The sequence below is a fragment of the Choloepus didactylus genome, chromosome 4 (genome assembly GCF_015220235.1).
Source record: "Choloepus didactylus isolate mChoDid1 chromosome 4, mChoDid1.pri, whole genome shotgun sequence".
NCBI lineage: Eukaryota > Metazoa > Chordata > Mammalia > Pilosa > Megalonychidae > Choloepus > Choloepus didactylus.
The window spans coordinates 92,584,014-92,605,513 of NC_051310.1; the positions used below are offsets into that span (position 1 = coordinate 92,584,014).

A 21,500-nucleotide genomic window follows, 5' to 3' on the forward strand; every position below is an offset into this window, starting at 1 on the left:
AAGCTGTAATCCAAGGAATAAGGAAATATAAATTTGGTAGGAGATTAGTTATCTTACTCAAGAGTGTGAAAGTAGAGGTAACATGAAGAAAAATAGCAAATAAAAGTTAGGAATTAATAAATGAATTCAAAATCTTTAATGTGGATAAGAAAAACTCAAAATAATAACTAAAATAAGCAACAGTTTAATGTATATTCATAATAGGACTTTGGTTGCATATCAAAAATACTTTTCAGTGCGTATGTTTTACTTAAGTAACAAGTTTTTTAAAATGACTGTCAAGAAGCTAGGTGGTAATTGTCTTTCTGTATCATTAGATACAAGGCCTTGAGGTTTTCATTGGTTGCTGCACCCCCCCACCCCCTCAAAAAAACCAGCTGGACTCTATTTATTAAGTGTGAATTAACATCTTGCTAAGGAAAGAAGAAAGACTAAGAATGCACTGAAACTTTTGAACTACCTAAATCAACTCTCTGAGAAGAGCTGGAATTCTATGAGAACTATCTTTAGAAGCATTAATCAGTACAATAGTGCTTCGCTCTCTTTCTAGATATTAAGCTGTCCTTTGGAATTGAAGGTGGGGTTTCTTTTAAAGAGTTAGTGGCATTCTCTTAGTATACCTTACCTATGAATAAGCTGCAGATCTCGGAATACTGATTGGAGAATGTGAAATCCAAAAGCGCACAGCCAAAAGGTGTTAGACCTCCTTTCTCACCATTTTTGACAATGATTTGCAGTCTTTTCTAGCACTACTCTTTGGAACTTTTGTATTAGATAGGGCAGAACAGTTTCCTTCTTTACGGGTTCACTGTGATCAGGATTTGATTTTGGTTAATAAAGAGTGTTTTCTCATATCTAAGACAGTACCACTGATAAATGACAGTTGTTGAAGTGAAAGGACCAGATGTTAAGATTTTATAGAAAAAATCTGTGTCCTGAAAGATCAATATAATATAGTTAGCTCAGGAAACAACAAACTTGTAGGATGCATAATCTCAGTTATGTATGTATTAAGTTTATATTAATTACATTAATGTATATTCATTCTTTTGCCTGGAATGTCTGAGACCTGGCTTGCTGGGTATTAAATTTAGGTATCTTAACTCCAAAAGAGCGACGATGATTAAAAAAAGATTTGATTCCACCCCAGGACCTTCTAGACATACTCCCTTAGTTTTTCTTTCTATTGTATGGATTAACAAGGATTGACAAACTTTTTCTGTAAAGGGCCAGAGAGTAAATATTTGAGGGCTTGCAGGTCATACATACAGTCTGTTACAGTTGCTCAGTGCTGCTGTTGTAACATGAAAGCAGCCATAGACAATATGTGTTGCTCTGTTCCAGCAAAACCTTATTTTTTTAAACAGGAGATGGCCCTCCTGCCACCTCAAATCTTGCAGATTTGACCTGCAAGCCGTAGTTTGCTGACTCCAGGACTAGGATATAATTTGTATACTATATTTTCACAATTGCTATTTAATTCTTTGAAAGAGTTTTATTAGTGACCAATATATATGGTTAAGAATCATATCTCATGTGTTACCAGCAAGACCTTGGTAGTATCACTGAGCTCATTTGTTAAGTTTCATAGTACCCTCCCATGTATGACAGTCCATTTTTCAGTTATTACAATGGCTTGATTGAAAAAAACAAACAAAAAACCTTCAAAAACACCTCCATTGTTTAGATACAAATGTGGTTTAGACTCTTGAATTCTCTACTTCAAAAAGCAAATAAATAGGGACTCGGGCAAGACGGCGGCATAGAGAGGAGTGGAAACTAAGTAGTCCCCCTGGAACAACTACAAAAAACCAGAAACAACTAGTAAATAATCCAGAATAACTGCGGGGGGACAAACGAGACCATCCATTCATCATACACCAACCTGAATTGGGAGGAATGCCCGAGAACACAGCATAAAATCTGTAAGTAAACCTGCGGAACCAGGTCGGGAGACCCCCTCCCCCATAGCCTGAGCTGTGGAGCCGCGTGGTGCCACAGAGAAGCTCTCTCCCAGCAAGCGAATACAGCTCAGCTGAGCTCCAACTGGGGTTTTAAGTAGCGAGTGTGAACTGCTCACTACAGGTACGCATCCCCAAAAAACAGACAGGCTTTGGGTGACGACTGACCTGGGAGAGCCGGAGGGTTGCCTTGGACTGGGTCTGAAGGGGACTATCTGTTTCTTTTTTGGCTCAGTGGAGAAAGCCCCAGTCTTTCAGTTTCCAGGGCTGTGACTCTGGGAAGGGTGGAGACACCACAAGCAGAGAGTGAGACCATTGAAATGCTAATGACCTCCACCTGAGGGGTCTGTCTTCTCTAGGAGGAAAGGTGTGGGGCCCTTTCCATTCAGAACCAGACCCCAGAGCCTGTGGGAACACAGCCACACCTCCTCACACCAGTCAAGAATTATAGGCTAACAGGCGTCACCTGCTGGGCAGAAAAGCACAGTGACCCGAGGCATCAAAGGGTGGAGCAATTTTCTAAGACACACCAGCAGGGAAACCAGATACTGAATATTTCTTCCCTCTGGGACCTGAGCCTGTTGTGGTCTGGGAAAACCTGATTTGGATAACCAAGGAAACCATACCTAGACAACTGAAAATTACAACCTACACTAAGAAAAACAAAGTTATGGCCCAGTCAAAGGAACAAACGTACACTTCAACTGAGATACAGGAATTTAAACAACTAATGCTAAATCAATTCAAAAAGTTTAGAGAAGATATTGCAAAAGAGATAGAGGCTGTAAAGGAAGCACTGGACATGTATACGGCAGAAATCAAAAGTTCAAAAAACCTACTAGTAGAATCTGTGGAAATGAAAGGCACAACACAAGAGATGAAAGACACAATGGAAACATACAACAGCAGATCTCAAGAGGCAGAAGAAAACACTCAGGAACTGGAGAACAAAACACCTGAAAGCCTACACACAAAGGAGCAGATGGAGAAAAGAATGAAAAAATATGAGCAACGTCTCCGGGAACTCAAGGATGAAGAAAGTACAATAATGTACGTATCATTGGTGTCCCAGAAGGAGAAGAGAAGGGAAAGGGGGCAGAAGCAATATAGAGGAAATAATCAATGAAAATTTCCCATCTCTTATGAAAGACATAACAATTACAGATCCAAACAGAGCTCAGGGTACTCCAAACAGAAGAGATATGAATAGGCCTACGCCAAGACACTTAATAATCAGATTATCAAATGTCAAAGACAAAGAGAGAATCCTGAAAGCAGCAAGAGAAAAGCAATCCATTACATACAAAGGAAGCTTCATAAGACTATGTGCGGATCTCTCAGCAGAAACCATGGAGGCAAGAAGGAAGTGGTGTGATATACTTAAGATACTGAAAGAGAAAAACCACCAACCAAGAATCCTGTATCCAGCAAAGCTGTCCTTCAAATATGAGGGAGAGCTCAAAATATTTTCTGACAAACAGACAATGAGAGACTTTGTGAACAAGACACCTGCCCTACAGGAAATACTAAAGGGAGCACTACAGGGTGATAGAAGACAGTAGTGTGTGGTTTGGAACACAATTTTGGGAGATGGTAGCACAACAATGTAAGTACACTGAACAAAGGTAACTATGAATACGGTTGAGAGAGAAAGATGGGGAGCATGTGAGACACCACAAGAAAGGAGGAAAGATAACGACTGGGACTGTGTAACTTGGTGAAATCTAGAGTATTCAACAATTGAGATAAAATGTACAAATATGTTCTTTTATGAGGGAGAACAAGCAAATGTCAACCTTGCAAGGTAGTTAAAAATGGGGAGGCATTGGGGGAGGGATGCAGTCAGCATAAACTAGAGACTGTAACTAATAGAATCATTGTATTATGCTTCCTTTAATGTAACAAAGGTGATATACCAAGGTGAATGCAGATAAGAGGGGGGGATAGGGGAGGCATGTTAGACACTTGACATTGGTGGTATTGTCTGATTCTTTATTCTACTTTGATTTAAGGTTATTTTTCCTTTTGCTGCTTCCTAGCTGTCATTTTTTTTTTTTCCTCTTTCTTTTGCCTCTCTACCTTCTTTGACTCTCCCTCCTGCCTTGTGGAAGAAATGTAGATGCTCTTGCTTAGTATGAGCAGAATGTTCAATTAGGATGAACTTAAATGTTTGGAAATGAACAGGGGTGTTGGTAGCAAGATGTGAGAATAACTAACAGTGCCGAACGGTGTGTGAATGAGGTGGAAAGGGGAAGCTCAGAGTCATATATGTCACCAGAAGGAAAGTTGGAGGTCAAAAGATGGAAATGTATAAAACTGAATCCTATGGTGGGCAATGTCCATGATCAACTGTACAAATACTAGAAATCACTTCATGAACCAGAACAAATGTATGACAATACAATTAGAAGTTAATAATAGAGGGGCATATAGGGAAGAACTATATACCTATTACAAACTATATACTACAGTTAGTAGTATTTCAACATTTTTTCATAAACAGTAACAAACTTACTATATCAATACTAGGAGTCAACAATTGAGGGGGGTTGGTTAGGGATAGGGGAAGTTTAGAGTTTCCTTTTCTTTTTTTCTTTTTTCATCTTTCACTTTATTTCTTGTCTGGAGTAATGAAAAGTTTCTAAAAATTGAACAAAAATTAAGTGTGGTGATGGATGCATAGCTGTATGAGGGTACCCAGGAGCAAGTGATTGTACACTTTGGATCTTTGGATAATTGTATGGTATCTGAACAATCTCAATAAAAATGAAAAAAAATTAAAAATTAAAAAAAAAAAAAGCAAATAAATAGCAATTTGATACAGAGAAATTCCTAAGAGTATATTATATAGCCACTGTTCTAGTTTGCTAATGCTGCTGGAATGCAAAATACCAGAAATGAATTGGCTTTTATAAAAGGGGGTTTATTTGGTTACAAAGTTACAGTCTTAAGGCCATAAAGTGTCCAAGGTAAGTCATCAACAATCTGGTACCTTCACTAGAGGATGGCCAATGGTGTCCAGAAAACCTCTGTTAGCTGGGAAGGCACGTGGCTGGCGTCTGCTCCAGAGTTCTGGTTTCAAAATGGCTTTTTCCTGGGATGTTCCTCTCTAGGCTGCAGTTCCTCAAAAATTGTCATTCTAGTTGCTCTTGGGGTGTTTTTCCTCTCTTAGCTTCTCTGGAGCAAAACTCTGCTTTCAGTGGCCATCTTCAAACTGTCTCTAACCTGCAGCTCCTCTCAGCTCCCGTGCATTCTTCAAAGTGTCCCTCTTGGCTGTAGCAAACTTGCCACTTCTGTCTGAGCTTATATAGTGTTCCAGTGAACTAATCAAGGCCCATGCTGAATGGGCAGGGCTATGCCTCCATGGAAACCATCCAATCAAGAGTTATCACCTACAGTTGGTAGGTGGCATCTTGATGGAAACACTCAAAGAATTACAATCTGATCAACCCTAATACGTCTGCCCACACAAGATTGCATCAAAGATAATAGCGTTTTGGGGGACATAATACATCCAAACCAGCACAGCCACCTTTAATTTATATGGGTGTTCCTTTGTTTTTTTAATTATAAAAGGTGTACATAATCATTATTAAAAACTTGAAGTCATATAAAGTTAAAAAAGAATGTCCCCTCTCTGTTGCCTCTTCAGAAGTAATCACTGATAACAGTTGTACATCTTCCCAGGCCTTTTCCTGGTATATACCAATATGTGCCTACATACATATACATATCTGGATAGATACATATCATATAGATAAACACAGTTATTTAATTATGGCACTCTTTGACTAGATAGAATAATTCTTATTTGTATTACAGCAATGCAGCATGAGTATCTTAGAACTATATCTAATTTTGTGCATTTTACAACTGTTTCTATTATGGATTCCTACAAGTGGAGCTGTAATTCAAAGGGTTTCATGTGGAATTTTTATTCCTTTATTTTAAATGAATGCCTAAATTTTCTTACTGGATTTTCTTCATCTTTTAGGAAAGCTCCCACCCTACTCTTCAGCAGCCACCAGTCCCAGTAAAAGATACAGTGCAAGGTATACTTTGTTTTCTCAGGGTATTTCTCATTTATTCACTGCAATGACAAATTTACTTTGATTTGCATGTATTTAAACAGCTGCATACCATTAGAAATTACGGTTTTGTATAACTGTTTGTCAATAAATTATGTCCAGATACCATGCCCTAGGGGAAATAAGATATTCATGTGGTCTCAAAAATATTGCATTCTACTAAATAACTAGTCTGGAAATCTTAAAACCACTGTCATGAAAGGGGGGGGGGGAAGGCAGAGGAACTGTTTTAGATGAAAGGAATTCAAGCATGACATCTAAATGCATTACATTATCCCTGCTTAGATCTTAAGTTTATGGGGGGAGCTATAAAGGATATTAGGACAACTAAAGAAATTTGAATATGGATTATATACTAGATAACATTGTATCAGTGTTAAAAACATTTTTAATGTAATAATGGTACTGTGGATATGTAGGAAAATGTTCTCAGGAGATACATGCTCAAGTATAGGGATGTGGAGGGTTATGATGTCTGTAACTTACTCCCGGGTAGTTCAGGAGGAAAATTGTTATCTGTGTAGAGACAGGGGTGGAGGAAGAAAACAATGTTAATAGTCAGTGAATTTTGGTGAAGGGTCTATATTTATTATTTTTCAAAATTTTCTGTAGTTATTACATTTTTTTAAATAAAAGTTGGGGAAAAAGAGAAAATAACAAGTTGAATTTGGCTTTTAGGTCGTTAATCAATTTCACAGACAGCCAAAGTCATATTACAGGGACTTTTAAAACGGTGATAGAGAAATGTTTTTTGAAACTATGATGTGTGTTATTGGTGTCCTTGACATTGTTTATGTCATCAAAGGGTAAAGAGGGGCTTCCTCCTTCCTGGTTCATTTGGCTTTTATTTAAATAAGTTACAAAAAAGAATGAAATCTTTGGAATTGAAAGGAACAGCTTCTAGGCTCTATACTTGAGGCTGAATTGAATACAAGGCAGCAAAAGTCCAAAATGAGAAAAATAATCCTAATACAGGGATGTATTAAAAGACCATGACTGCTATGGAAGGTAGTTTAGCATTCCTCAAAAGGTTAAACACAGATCTAACATATGACCCGGCCATCCCACTTCTTGGTATATTCCCCAAAAGAATTGAGAGTGGTGACTTGAATACATATTTGTACAACAGTGTTTATAGCAGCATTATTCACAATTGCCAAAAGGCAGAAGCAACCCAAGTGTCCATCAACAGATGAAAGGATAAACAAAAAGTGATATGTAATTCAGCCTTAAAAAGGAATGAAGTTCTGATACATGCCACTACATGGATGAACCTTAAAGATATATTAAGTGAAGTAAGTCAGACATAGAAGGACAGATATGTACTTAAGGTGTTTACATAAGTGAATTCCCTGTTCTTAGGAAATATACATGGAAGTATTAAATGTTCAAGGAGCATGATGTATACAACATACTCTCAAATGTTTAGAAAATAGATAAATAGCTAGACAGAATGATATGGCAAATGGGGCAAAATGTTAAAAGTTGGTGGATCTGAGTATTCTCTTCTGAAATATGGCATTTGTTAGTCATAACATGTAGCTTTTTCGATGTTTTCAGAAGTGACCAAAGTTCGAAGAAACCTCTTCAACCAGGAAATGCTTTCTCCTTCAAAGCGATCGCTAAAGCGGGGGCTGCCTCGAAGCCATTCTGTGTCAGCTGTGGAAGGTTTGGAGTATAAACCTGACAACTTCAAGAGGACCAAAGGTATTGTGTTTTAGGGGAACCAAGAGAAGGGGATGGGGTCTTGGATCCAAACCAATCCCCTGACTTTGTTGCAGAAGCTTATTAGGAGTCAGTCCGTTTTCCCCTCTTCCCTGCGGATGCTATCAGTTAATTTTACACTGGGGTTTCTCTCCCTCCAAGATGGGATACAGAATTAATCCTGGTTTATTCATATTGTAATTGATATCAGTACTTCATTTCTTTTTTTTTAAATTAGAGCAGTGGTAGGTTTACATAAAAATCATGCAGAAAGTCCAGAGTTCCCATATACCCCCTTTCACACACAGTTTTCCCTATTATTAACATTTTGCATTATTGTAGTACCTTTGTTAAAACTGATGAAACAATGTTATTATACTATTAATTATGGTTCATAGTTTGCATTAGGGTTCACTCTTTATGTGGTACGGTTCTATGGTTTTTGTTTTTGTTTTTTAATTCTGCGAACATAAAACCTAAAATTTCACATTTTACCTACTTTCAAACATACAATTCAGTGGTGTTAATTATATTCACAAAGTTGTGCCTTCATTACTATCATGCATTACCACAACTTTTCCATTATTCCAAACAGAAACTCTGTACCATATAAGTACTAATTCCCCATTCTCAATCCCCACATGGCCCCTGGTAACCTGAATTCTAATTTCCGATTTTATGAATTTGCATATTCCACTTAATTCATATGAGTGAGATCATACAAAATTTGTCTTTTTGTGTCTGGCTTATTTCACTTAAAATGATGTCATCAAGGTTTATCCATGCTGTAGATGCACCAGAACTTCAACTGTATAGATATTCCACATTTTGTTTATCCATTTTTCTGTTGATGGACACTTGGGTTGCTTCCATCTTTTGGCCATTGTGAATAATACTGCTATGAACATCAGTGTGCAAATATCTGTTTGAATCCCTGCTGTCAATTCTTTTGGGTATATGCCTAGAAATGAGATTGCCGGGTCATATGGTAATTCTATATTTAACTTTCTGAGGAATCGCCAAACTGTTTTCCACATCAGCTGCACCATTTTACATTCCCACAATGTGAGAGGGTTCCTATTTCTCCATATCCTCTCCAACACTTGTAATTTTCTGGGGTTTTTTTAGTAGTAGCCATTCTAGGGGTTACAAAATGGTATCTCATTGTGGTTTTGATTTGCATTTCCCTGATGTCTAATGACGAACATCTTTTCATGTGTTTATTGGCCATTTGAATATGTTCTTTGAAGAAATGTTTATTCTAATATTTTGCCCATTTTTTAATTGGGTTAATTTTCTTTTTGTTCAATTGGAAAAGTTCTTTATATATTCTGGATATTAAGCTCCTATTAGATATATGGTTACCAAATATTTTCTCCCATTCTATAAGTTGTCTTTCTACTTTCTTGATAATGTCCTTTGATGCACAAAAGGTTTTGATTTTGATGAAGTCCCATTTATCTATTTTTTCTTTTGTTACTAGTGCTTTTGATATAAAGTTTAAGAAACCACTGCCTAACACAAGGTCCTGAAGATGTTTTCTTAATGTTATCTTCTAGAAATTTTATAGTTTGGGTTTTATATTTAGGTTGTTGATCGATTTTGAGTTAGTTTTTGTATATGGTGTGAGGTAGGGGTCCATCTTCATTTGTTTGCATGTGTTCATCCAGTTCTCCCAGCACCATTTGTTTAAGAGACTATTCTTTTCCCCATTGAATGTACTTGGCACTGGATATAGGATTCTTGGTTGGCAGATTTTTCTTTCAGCACTTTGAATATGGCCTACCACTGCCCCTGGGTTGCCTCCATGGTTTCTGATGATTAATCAGCCAATAATCTTATTGAGGATCTTTTTACATGATAAGTTGCTTTTCTTTTATTGCTTCCAGGATTCTTTCTTTGTCTTTGTCTTTTGATAGTTTGATTATAATATCATGTGTTCAGGTATAGATCTCTTTGAGTTTATCTTACCTAAAGTTCATTGGGCTTCTTGGATGGGTAATGTTTTATCAAATTTGGGGAGTTTTCGGCCAATATTTCTTCAAATGTTCTTTCTGTCCCTTTCTCTCCTCTCTTTCTGGGTCTCCCATTAAGTGTGTGTTGGTATTCTTGATGGAGTCCCACAGGTCTCTGAGGCTGTGTTCATTTTCTTTCCCTCTTCTCTTCTTTCTGTTTGGATAATTTCAATTGACCTAATTCAAAGCTTGCTGATTTATCTTCTGCAACCTCAAAACTGCTGTTGAGCCCCTCTAATAAATTTTCAATTTCAGTTATTGTACTTTTCTCTTCCATTTCTATTTTTTTTTTTTTATTTATTTATGTCTCTTTATTGTTATTTTCTATTTAGTGAAACATTGTTTGCTTACTTTAGTTCTTTAGATATGATTTCCTTTAGTTTTTAAAATATATTTAGAATAGCTGATTTAAAGACTTTGCCTAGGATGCTCAATGTCTGGATTTCCTCAGGGCTGGTTTCTATTAACTGCTCTTCTCCCCTGTTTACAGGCCAAACTTTTTGGTTTCTTTGCATGTCCCATAATTTTCCTTAAAAATAATATATTTATTTGATATATTAAATAATATAATGAGGCAACTCTGGATATCAGACTATCACACACCCCAGGGTTTGTTGTTGTCATCACTACTCATGCTGCTATTTTGTTTAGTGACTTCCCTTAACTGATTCTATAAAGTCTGTTCTTTGTCAAGTGTGGCTACTGAGGTCTCTGTTTAGCTAGCTTAGTGTCAGTTAATGACTGTACAGAGATTTCCTTAAATACCCAGAACCGGTAAGTTTCCCAGCCTTTGCCAAGTGTCTCTGTGGGCACATTGGGACACATCTTCAACCCTCATGTGTACAGTTTACAGCTGCACTTTAGCCTTCACTTCCTGCTTGCCCATAGCCTCAAGGTCAGCCAGAGGTGGCAGCTGAGGGCTTTCTCAGGTCTCCCCGAACATGTGCACAGCCAGCCATGCACATGCTTCTGGACTTTCAGATTCCCAGGAATATGCCTGAGCTTTTGAAGTCCACTATGCACATCTCATTTCCAAGTTTTTTCTTTTAAGTTTTTGGTCAGCTTGGTGTTTGCCCCAGTTGTTATCACCATCTTCTGCAGCCTTGATGTTTTGCAGTGCTCCTGCTTGCATTCATATATGTCCCTAGGGAAAAGACTGTTAGTATTTAGTGAGATCTGAGCCAGGTCATATAAAGCCAGGCTTCCTGGGTGGGATAGTCCAGAGACTGCCAGACCTGTCAAATAATGACAGTTTTCTGGGAATTGGGCTTTGTAAGAACTCCAGCCCTGTTTTGCCTGAAACAGAGGCTGCTAGGCCTCCTGGTTTTCACCATGATGTTGAGGCTTTCATGAGGCTGGGGAGAGGGCAATGCTAGGGCAAGTTAAAGTGCCACAAAGTCATTCATTGTTCTTACCAAGTTTTAGCCATTTTTCTTGAAGAAACATTGCCTGGATTGTTGCAAGCCTTTCTTTAATTTCAAGCCTTCTGAAAAAACTGATTTTGGTCATTCTTGTCATGCTTTTTTTGGAGGTCCTTACTCCACCTTTTTTGGAAGTGCTTTTTTGGAGGTCCTTACTCCACCATTCCTGCTGACTTCACTCCTCTTTGTAGTCATTTTTAACTTAATTTAAACCAGTCTTCCCCTGAGTAGTTTGGCTACCTAGTCTGACTTTTTTTGCCAGGTAGATTTATCTTAACATTTGCTTGGCATATAAGCATTTTCACATTCTTTATTTCATTTAATCATAATGCAAGAATGATCAAATAAGTGGATGGATGTGTCAATCCTAATAAGTGAGCACTTTTCATTTTTTTAAGGATTGCTTATTAGATAATAATTTTACAAAATCGTCCATCTCTAATAGTGCTGATAACCTGTTCTATCAGGGAAAGACCATTAAGGAAGGTCCACTCCAGTTAAATAAATAAGCCATAGATAAGTTCAAACTGTTACCTTTGTCTTGCTGCTGCTTTTTACTAAGGTTAAGTGAAATTTAAAATTTATGCTGTTTTTACATTTTAGATTATCATAAACTGCTGACCAAGAGTGTGGCAGAGACTCCACTACATAAGCAAATCTCCAAAAGGCTGCTTCACAGACAAATCAAGGGCAGGTAGGCAACATCCTTGCACAGGGCTTCTTCGTAACAATCTTGGGGGCCACAGCCTGTCTTTTCTTGACCTACTTAAGTCTTAGCTTCATTGCTTATAAACAAAGAGCATTCTGTGAACTCTACGGGGGCTGGAGAATAATGGGTTATTCAGCTTATCAGTAATGATACAAGATATATTTATATGGCATTTCGAAGTTTATAAGGGATCTTTCATTTATATATTACCTCTTTTGAACCTCATAACCCTGGAAACAGGTATTGTGTGTGTTAATTATATTTACAATGCTGTGCTACCATCACCACCATCCATTACCAAAACTCTTCATTACTGCGAACAGAAAGTCTTGTATCAATTAAGCATTAACTCCTCATTCCATATCCTTACTCCGGCCTCTGGTAACCTATTTTCTTTTAGTTTCTTACTTTACGAATTAGCTTATTGTACTTATTTCATATCAGTAAAATCATACAATATTTATACTTTTGTGTCTGGCTTATTTCACTCAACAAGATGCCTTCAGGGTTCATCCATGATGTTGCATGTATCGGAGCTTCGTTCTTTTTATGGCTGAATAACAGTCCATTGTATGGATATACAGCATTTTGTTTATCCATTCATCTGCTGATGAACACTTACTTGGGTTGCTTCCATCTTTTGGCTATTGTCTTAGGTCTAATGTTTTCCCACTGAAGTCTGGTCCACGATTAAGTGTATCACAGAACTTTTTACTAAAAATTTTTTATTAGTAAATGACAGCATATATTTAATGGTTTCTTTTCTGCTACTTGGGGTATTATAGCAGCCTCCTAACTGGTCTCCCACTCTTGCCACCTCATAATCCATTCATTTCACATAGCCAGAGTGATCTTAAGCTATAATTCAGGTCAGATTTCTTGTCTATAAAACTGCCAATGTCTCCAATGCCTCCTTCTTACTTGCCTGTCCAACCTCAGTTCTTCCCATTCTGCCCCTCACTTCTAGCTATTCTGCTGCACCCAAGCTCGTTCCAGCCCAAGAGCCTTTGAGCTCCCTGTGCCCTCTGTACAGCTCTGCCCCTTGTCATTAAGGTCTCGGCTACTGTCTTAGCTCCTCACAGATGCCTCCTTGACTCCCCCACCCAGAGTTGTCCGATCCCCCCCGTTTCACCACTGCTCTGTGGCACCATTCTGTGTTGTTTCCTTCAGAATAGTTACCACTTTTTTGAAGTAATCTTGTTTATTTTAAAGTTAACCCACTTATTGTCTTATCCCCTATACCCTAACCCCCCACTGGAATAAACACTCCAGAAGACAGGAACCTTTTCTGTCTTGTTCACTACTCTATTCCCAATGCCAGTAGAGAAGCTCGATACATATATTTTTAAAAATTTTTTATTGTGGAAAATTTTAAACATATGAGCATTCTTATAATGAACCTCTATATACACATAATCCAGTACTAACAATTATCAACTCATGGCCAATCATATTTCATCTAGTCAATAAATATTTAAGAATGAATGAGTGATTGAAAGTAAATATTATCTCCTTTCACTCCCCCCAAAATAGGTTTATTCCGTACCGTTCTGTGCCTTTTCTTCCCCACTTACCTTAAACATTGTTTCATGTCAGGATTTATAGAAATCAATCCTTTTTTAACAACTTCAAAATTTTTTTAATGAGTTATACCATAATTGACTGACATCCTCTTGATGGTTATTTAAGTTGTCTCCAAATTTCACTATTAAAAATTATGTTGCAAGAGTAGTAGAATATGGATAATTGTTCCTTTGTGTACTTATTTTTAAAAACTTCATTGAGGTATAGTTGATATACAGTAAACTGCACATATTGAAAATGTACAATTTGATAAGTTTTTATCTCTATACACCTGTGAAACCATCACCACAATCAAAATAGTGAACCTATCCATCAACCCCAAAAGTTTCCTTGTACTCTTTTGTAAGCCCTTCCTCCCATCCCTCCCTGTTCCTCTGCCCTCAGCAACCACTGATCTGCTGTCACTACATTTTCTAGATTACATTTTCTAGAGTTTTATATACATGAAATTCAATCATACAGTTACGTACTCTTTTGTCTAATCACTTTTGCTCAGAATAATTATTTTGAGATTTATCCATTTATTAATAGTTCGTCCCTTTTTATTGCTGTGTAGTATTCCATTGAATGGGTATACCACAATTTTTAAATCCATTCATGTACTGACACAGCCTCGTTACAGCTGGGGAAGGTGGTGGGGGTCTAAGCCTTCCCATTCAGCCTTTGCTGACCAGCAGCGAGGCCACTGTTTTCTCCATGGCAGTTGGTTTAGAGTTAGGGGGATTATTGTCGAAAAGTTTTGTCTTACTGGACTGCCACTTTCCTGGTCTTTTAGATAGTGAGAGACAGCTTTTCGTAGGGATATTTGGTCTGCACCTGTTGGCATATCTGGGTTATCAGCTTCTCCAGCCGGGATATATGAGGCAAAAAGAAAGCTCAGAGACCTCACTGCTCTCTTTCCTTGGGTCCCAAGGTCCTTAGCCAGTCTGCCTTCTCCACTTGAGAGTCTTACATTTTATACATGATGTGCAGGGTTCTTAGCTATACTTAGCTTGAGGGATAAAGAGCAACTACTTCATCTTGTCAAGATACAGCCTTTTAACATTTTTTTCTTACTTTTTATTGTGGTAACATATAATACAACATAAAATTTCCCATTTTAATCACTTTCAAGTGTACCATTCAGTGTTATTAAACACATTCACAGTGTCGTGCTACCATCACCACCTTCCATTACCAAAACTTTTTAAACACCCCAAACAGAAACTCTATGCATTAAGCAGTAACTTCCCATCCCTCCTTCCTATGCCCCTGGTAAACTGTAATCTACTTTTTGTCTATAAATTTGCATATTCTAGTTATTGCATATCAGTGAGATCGTACTTCTGTGTCTGACTTATTTCTCTCAACATGAGTCAAAACACCATCCTGATGTTATTTGCATACATATTTTTACACCCTTTGCAAGTTCATCTATAAGATAAATTGCTAGGGATAAAATTGATGGTTCAAAAGGTATACGTATTTTAAATTAATTTTGATGTTGCAAAGTCACTTCCAAAACAAGTTCCAACCATTTTCACTCTTGACAATAATGTATAAGAGTGCTTACCAACATGGGTATTATCAAATGCTGTGATCTTTGTTACCTGGTTAGGTGAGAAGTTCTACCTCTTTAATGTGTTGAATTGAGTGATGTGTAACCAGTCCTTTCCTTGTCGTTCCTCCAGGTCCTCTGATCCTGGTCCTGACATTGACATTGTCGAAGAGTCCCCTGAAAAAGGAGACAGTGGTGAGTATTACTGGCATTTTACCTAGTTTCTGCAGAAAAAATATTTTTACCCAATAAACATGGTGTTGATGGTGAAGGCTAAACAACCACTGTTATGTGTTATGGCTTATCAAGAAGCTGTATGATGAAGGAGGGGATTTTACAAACTAACTTTTTTTGATTGCTGAAGTAATTCATGTTTATTGTAGAAAACTCAGAAAATACAGAGAAGCCAAATATTTTTAAATGGCTTGGTAATCCCACAACTCAGAAATACTCTGTTAATATTTTACTGTACTCTTACAAGTATTATTTCCATAAAATGTATGTAACATACATGAGACATATTTATATATATGTATTAAATATATATATATTTTTCCCCCCACAAAAGTCATACTATATATACCTTTTTTTAATACTACATCGTGCTTCCAGATGGTGGTTTATGAGATGTCTGAAGGTGACAGTCAAGTGGGCCAATGTTTTTTTGTACCTTGTTGAGGCCAAATATATATATATATATTTTTTTTATCTTCATTTTATTGAGATATATTCACATACCACGCAGTCATACAGAACAAATCGTACATTCAATTGTTCACAGAACCATTACATAGTTGTACATTCATCACCTAAATCAATCCCTGACACCTTCATTAGCACACACACAAAAAAAACAAGAATAATAATTAAAGTGAAAAAGAGCAATTGAAGTAAAAAGAACACTGGGTACCTTTGTCTGTTTGTTTGTTTGTTTCCTTCCCCTATTTTTTCACTTATCCATCCATAAACTAGACAAAGTGGAGTGTGGTCCTTATGGCTTTCCCAATCCCATTGTCACCCCTCATAAGCTACATTTTTATACAACTGTCTTCGAGATTCATGGGTTCTGGGTTGTAGTTTGATAGTTTCACGTATCTACCACCAGCTACCCCAATTCTTTAGAACCTAAAAAGGGTTGTCTAAATTGTGCATAAGAGTGCCCACCAGAGTGACCTCTCGGCTCCTTTTGGAATCTCTCTGCCACTGAAGCTTATTTCATTTCCTTTCACATCCCCCTTTTGGTCAAGAAGATGTTCTCCGTCCCACGATGCCGGGTCTACATTCCTCCCCGGGAGTCATATTCCACGTTGCCAGGGAGATTCACTCCCCTGGGTGTCTGATCCCACGTAGGGGGGAGGGCAGTCATTTCACCTTTCAAGTTGGCTTAGCCAGAGAGAGAGGGCCACATGTGAGCAACAAAGAGGCATTCAGGAGGAGGCTCTTAGGCACAATTATAGGGAGGCCTAGCCTCTCCTTCGCAGCAACCATCTTCCCAAGGGTAAAACCTGTGGTAGAGGAGGCCATATATTAAACCTCTCTTAGCCTTGATAAAATAATTCAGACATCTCTTAAGGTCAATAGTTTGTCTGGAATCTCCATCTTGTACTTGGTATTACATAAATTTTGTCCATTTCTGACAGTATGGGATAATGTCAAGCTTGCACTTCTCCCTGGTTACCAACTGTGGTTCTGGTTTTATAGAAATCTGCTTGAGACGAAGTCCTCGAATCAAGCAGTTGTCGTTCAGCAGGAAACATTCTGGCTCCTTCTATTCTGTGTCTCAGCCGAAGTCTCGAAGCGTGCAGAGAGTTCACTCATTCCATCAAGACAGTTCAGGTAACACATAGACTCACCTGTCTTTCAACTCCATGCTGACTTGGTGGGAATTGTTTTTGAGAAAAGAAATATGAAAATTGACATATTCTTTTTTTGTCATTGGAGAAGTAGAATAGGTATGTATATTTGAAGTTCAGAGTGATGACTATATGGAAAATCCTGCCAAGATTCAGGGTGATCCCTTTGGATTACCACAGCTGGTTATCCACACTGTCATTAGAGGGCAGTCATCCACTCAAGTGGGGTTAATCCAGGTTTACCCATAATTTCCCCCCAAACGGCCAGATCCTACACACAGGCATCCCATGTGGAAGGGGATATCTTTTTTTTATGTCCTTCATTCTTCATAATCAATATGTAATTTTATATTTCTATTTGTGAATTAAATTATTTAGTTGCCTGCATGTCCTAGCATTGGGGCTGGGGCTGACGTGCAGTCTTATTAGAATCCAAGAAGGGAATAATCATTGCAGTTGCTGACATAATTGGGTGGAATTTGTCCTCCAGTTGCTATAAAAAAATTATCTTCTTTCTTGTGTGGACTTGGGAAGGCAGGAGTTGAGAAGAAAAAAAATGTCACTTTTTTTGACTTGCAGACCAAAGAAAATATTTTCCAGCCCAAAGTATTCGGTCTCCCAAGAAACTTTTTTTTGGTGCAGTGTCTGAAATGATCAGTCCCTTGGAGAAGGGTTCAGCCCGAATTCAAAGGCCTTCAAGAAACACGCTGAGTTCTGAGATACCTACAGCTTATCAGGTATAAACTCTATAACAGTCAGAATAATCTTGGGGAACATAGAGACATCTCCAAGGAGCCCCTCTGAGTCCACTAGGAGAGAGAGAGCTGGTAATAATACAATATAATAATGTGGTGTCATAATAGTAAAGATTTGGGGAGATTGGGGTTGATTCAGATGAGTGATCATTGGGTAGATGGGGACTTAAAGCAGCAGGTTTGGCTGAGGCCAAAGAGATAGAGATGATCTCATCTCTCTTGGCCTCATCTACCACTTAAACTCTACCCTGTGTACAGATCTTTCTGAAATGTACATCAATCATTTGTCTGTTCAGTTGGGTTGCCCACTCCATCCAGTCACCCATGTTAGAAACCTGGAGTCGACCTTGAGATTTCCCCTCCCCAGGCATGGCCGATCCATCAGGTCCTGCCTGTTTTACTTACAGACTGTCTTAGTCCCATTCTCTCTTCTCCTCCCTCCAGGGGTCACCTCACGTGCTTACCCTCATTCAGCGTGTGCTCACCAAGAATCTACTGTGTGTCGGAGCAGGGTGGGTGGCATAGAATAGACAGATAGAGGCACAACAACAAAAAGAACGCCTCAGAGAACGCCCTCTCCTATAAATCTCCCAGTGGCCCTTCTAAATGTGTTATAGATTTTTAAAGCTCTTTAGAGAAAATAGATTATGATAATCAAGCACCAAAATGAGCAGTTTTCTTTACAGACTCCCAAGAAGAGTTACCGGAAGTCCCCAGGCTCTTCTAAAACTACACCAAGAAGGTGCCTTCGTACCCCACAGACTCTGCCTTACACTCCAGAAAGGCTGCAGAAGTCCCCTGTGGAAGTGACACCTGCAAAACAGGTGATTCTGATGGAGCCCTTCAAAGACTCCTCCTCTCATGGCTGTGACCCACCATCTGGAGAAAAAGGATACTCCCTAGCGAAAGGATTTGCCTCTCCCCTGAAAAAGACAGTACCAAGAACTCCCAAAAGGCAAGGTGGTCAGCCACCTGAATGTCTGCAGAATTGTACTTGGTCACAGTCAATAAATTCCAGTCCAGAATGCGCCTCCTGTCCAGGAGCCTGGAGCCCACCCACTGTCCACACCAGGAGTCGGTGTCGGTCTCCCGCCAGATATTCTCTCAGGACACCCGTGAGGTCGGCAGCCTTGGCACTGCCGGGAGGAACTGACTTCCCAGACACCCCTCCTGATCAAGACAGCCAAGGTCCCCAAGTCCCTGGCACATCTCAGGCAGAGGAACCAGCACAGAAACTAAAGGCTAACCCTGTCAAAACCCCAAAGAGATCAAGGAATACAACTATTACTTCCTCCCCACCTATTTCTCCAAAGAAACTATCTAAGTCACCTTTCTGTGATATTTCCAAAAAAAGTCCACTTAGGAAATCTTTGACATACTCTCGTACCCCTGGAGAAGGGGATTGGAAAGTGCCCCAGAATGTAATCACATCTCTCTCCTCTTCCCTTCCCTCAACTCCCCCCAAAATCTCACAGACAGCTATCTCTGAAACCATCCCCCCAGCACCCCCTTCTAAAATCAGGAAAAGGTGTAGAAATTCCTCTAGTCCTGCAGGGAGCTTCCTGGAGTACCAGCCTAACGCTGCTCACCTTCCCATGGTTGGCGTGACTACCAATGCAGCTGCCGTCACACACTCTAGAAAGGACCAGGAGGAATTCGGCCTCTCTCCTCAGCCTTCTCCGGAAAGACACCATGACCCTGGGACTGGTTTAGGGAGTGACTGGCATATTTCCTCCCCTGTGCTCATTGCAAATGACACAGAATACCTCACTCTCTTTGATGAAGCTGAACACCATGGCAGTGATACCTTAAAAAATAACATCTCTCCAGAGGGAGAAGATGAGGGGTTAAGGACAGTGGTCACTAATGAGAAGCCTTCTCTGTCTAACCCTGGGATTCCTCCATCTCCTCCTTCCTCTGGGCCCAGCTCTCCTCTGACACCGTCCTACGGCCTGTGCTGTACTGCAGACAGAAGGCAGAGGCAGGCCACCGCACAGCCGGAGAATCTGCAAGCTGCGACTCAGCTTCCAAATGCCTCTGCCAGCCCACAGACCTATGAGGTTGAGCTGGAGATGCAAGCCTCTGGCCTTCCCAAGCTTCGAATTAAAAAGGTAGATCCCAGTTCTTTGCTAGAAGCCGAACCCCTAAGAAAGGAGGAGAGCTCTCTGGGACAGGAGAGCTCCTTCCCTGGTCTCAGCGTGCCCAGGACCAGCAAGTCCTTAAGCAAACCCGAAACCACCTACACGTCACCTCCCTGCCTTCGCTCCTCACACAGCACCCCTGGCAAGAGTGGGGGACAAACCTACATCTGCCAGTCCTGTACCCCAACCCACTGCCCCTCTAGCACCTCGTCTCCTTTTCAGACAGATGTTGGGATTCCTTGGACACCTTCGCCCAAGCACAGTGGAAAGACAACTCCTGACACAATTAAAGACTGGCCCCGGAGGAAGAGGGCAGTGGATTGCAGCACTGGCACCCCTGCTGGGAGAAGTGAAGTTGGTGCTGACCTCCCTGGGAGCGTGTTGGTGCTTGAGCCAGAGGGCAAGGAGAGAGGGTTTGAATTTGGCATCGACAAGCCCCACATCTTGGGGGATTTTGAGCTTGAGGGAGTGTGTCAGCTGCCAGACCATTCACCTGCCAGGGACAGTGTGCCCAAGGCTGAGGAAGCCTTGTGGGGACAGTTTGGATTGGGTTCCAGAAAGAGACTCCTTTCTGCCAAGGAAGAAGCTGAGTATCGAGGCAAAAGAGTTTGTGACAACCAGAGAGAAGGCTTGGAAGTTGTTAGCAAGATGAGTGAAGAGAAGTCCCCGAGTACCAGTGTGCGAGAGCTCCCCTCCATGGGGGATGACGAGGTCTTTGCTTCAAGTGAGTTTGATTTTGAACTCGTTTTCCATGTGGTTTCTGTTGGGATGTGTGTCTGGTGAGGAGGCATTTAGGAGTTGCTCCTTGAGGCAGCTCAGGTCTCTTGGATGGGGAGCTGCCGGGCTGGGTTTACCTGTGGCATCTCTTTAGGTTCTACCCCGCCTCCCGGCTGCACTGTGCGGAGCTGCCTTTCTGCCAGTGGTCTCCAGGCCCTGACCCAGTCTCCACTGCTCTTCCAGGGAAGAACACCTTCCTCTCAGGGCAAAGAAACCAGAGGTAATTTGTTAGTTCAAGTCCTGGAGAGTGTTACCAGGATCAAACTCGTGTCCTTTGGGTGACTCCTTGGAGCTCACTCAGGGTTGCCAGGGAGTCATTTCTGGAGGCGTCTCAGGGAACGCCGGAGTACAGGGGAGATGATTTTGTGCCCCTTCGTGTCATGTGCCCTTCCCAGAGAGACTCCACATTAGAGCTGCTATGCATTTTAACAGAAACCCCCTCAGAATCCCATTAAAATACTTCAGTCTTCTTGAAGATGTCAGAAGCGGGCATATGACATATTGCTAGTCTGTAGTCATTAGAATCTGAAAAGGGTCTTGGGTGACATGAGGATAGAAAGTATGTAGGGAGCCGGCTGTTTCCCTGCAGTTAGTTTATAACCATGTTTTTCTTTACATTCGGGATGGTAAGGAATGGCTGTTTTAATCAGCCTTCAGGTTAGGATTCTCCTTCCTTGACCCCACCTGGAAAAGAATGGGATTTGGCCTGTTAGCTGCACTGTTTAGAAAGATTTCCTTCTGCTCCTAGAACTGAAGGGGAATATAGGTGTGGGAGAAGTTAAAACGACTGCCCTTCTGTGGTTTTCTTCCCTGGAGACTATGGTGTAAGGCACATCCTGGTGACTGAGATTTTGTAAGTCACAGCATAAACCTCACCCATCTGAGATCTGAAAAGAATGTACAAAATATTAAACTGAGGGAATTCAAACTACAGGTACTTTGCATTTCCACAAGT

General features: G+C 40.0%; 1 protein-coding gene across 1 annotated transcript in view; it reads left to right on the top strand.

The window, feature by feature from the left end:
- The window catches only part of TICRR (TOPBP1 interacting checkpoint and replication regulator), a 49,874-nt gene that overhangs the window by 27,344 nt on the left and 1,030 nt on the right, over nucleotides 1-21,500 (top strand). The window contains exons 14-21 of the mRNA XM_037833025.1: nucleotides 5,956-6,013; nucleotides 7,610-7,756; nucleotides 11,793-11,883; nucleotides 15,153-15,214; nucleotides 16,721-16,855; nucleotides 17,452-17,609; nucleotides 18,314-20,492; nucleotides 20,640-20,765. Coding sequence (XP_037688953.1) covers nucleotides 5,956-6,013; nucleotides 7,610-7,756; nucleotides 11,793-11,883; nucleotides 15,153-15,214; nucleotides 16,721-16,855; nucleotides 17,452-17,609; nucleotides 18,314-20,492; nucleotides 20,640-20,765 — 2,956 coding nt within the window. The remainder of the gene's footprint in view (nucleotides 1-5,955; nucleotides 6,014-7,609; nucleotides 7,757-11,792; nucleotides 11,884-15,152; nucleotides 15,215-16,720; nucleotides 16,856-17,451; nucleotides 17,610-18,313; nucleotides 20,493-20,639; nucleotides 20,766-21,500) is intronic.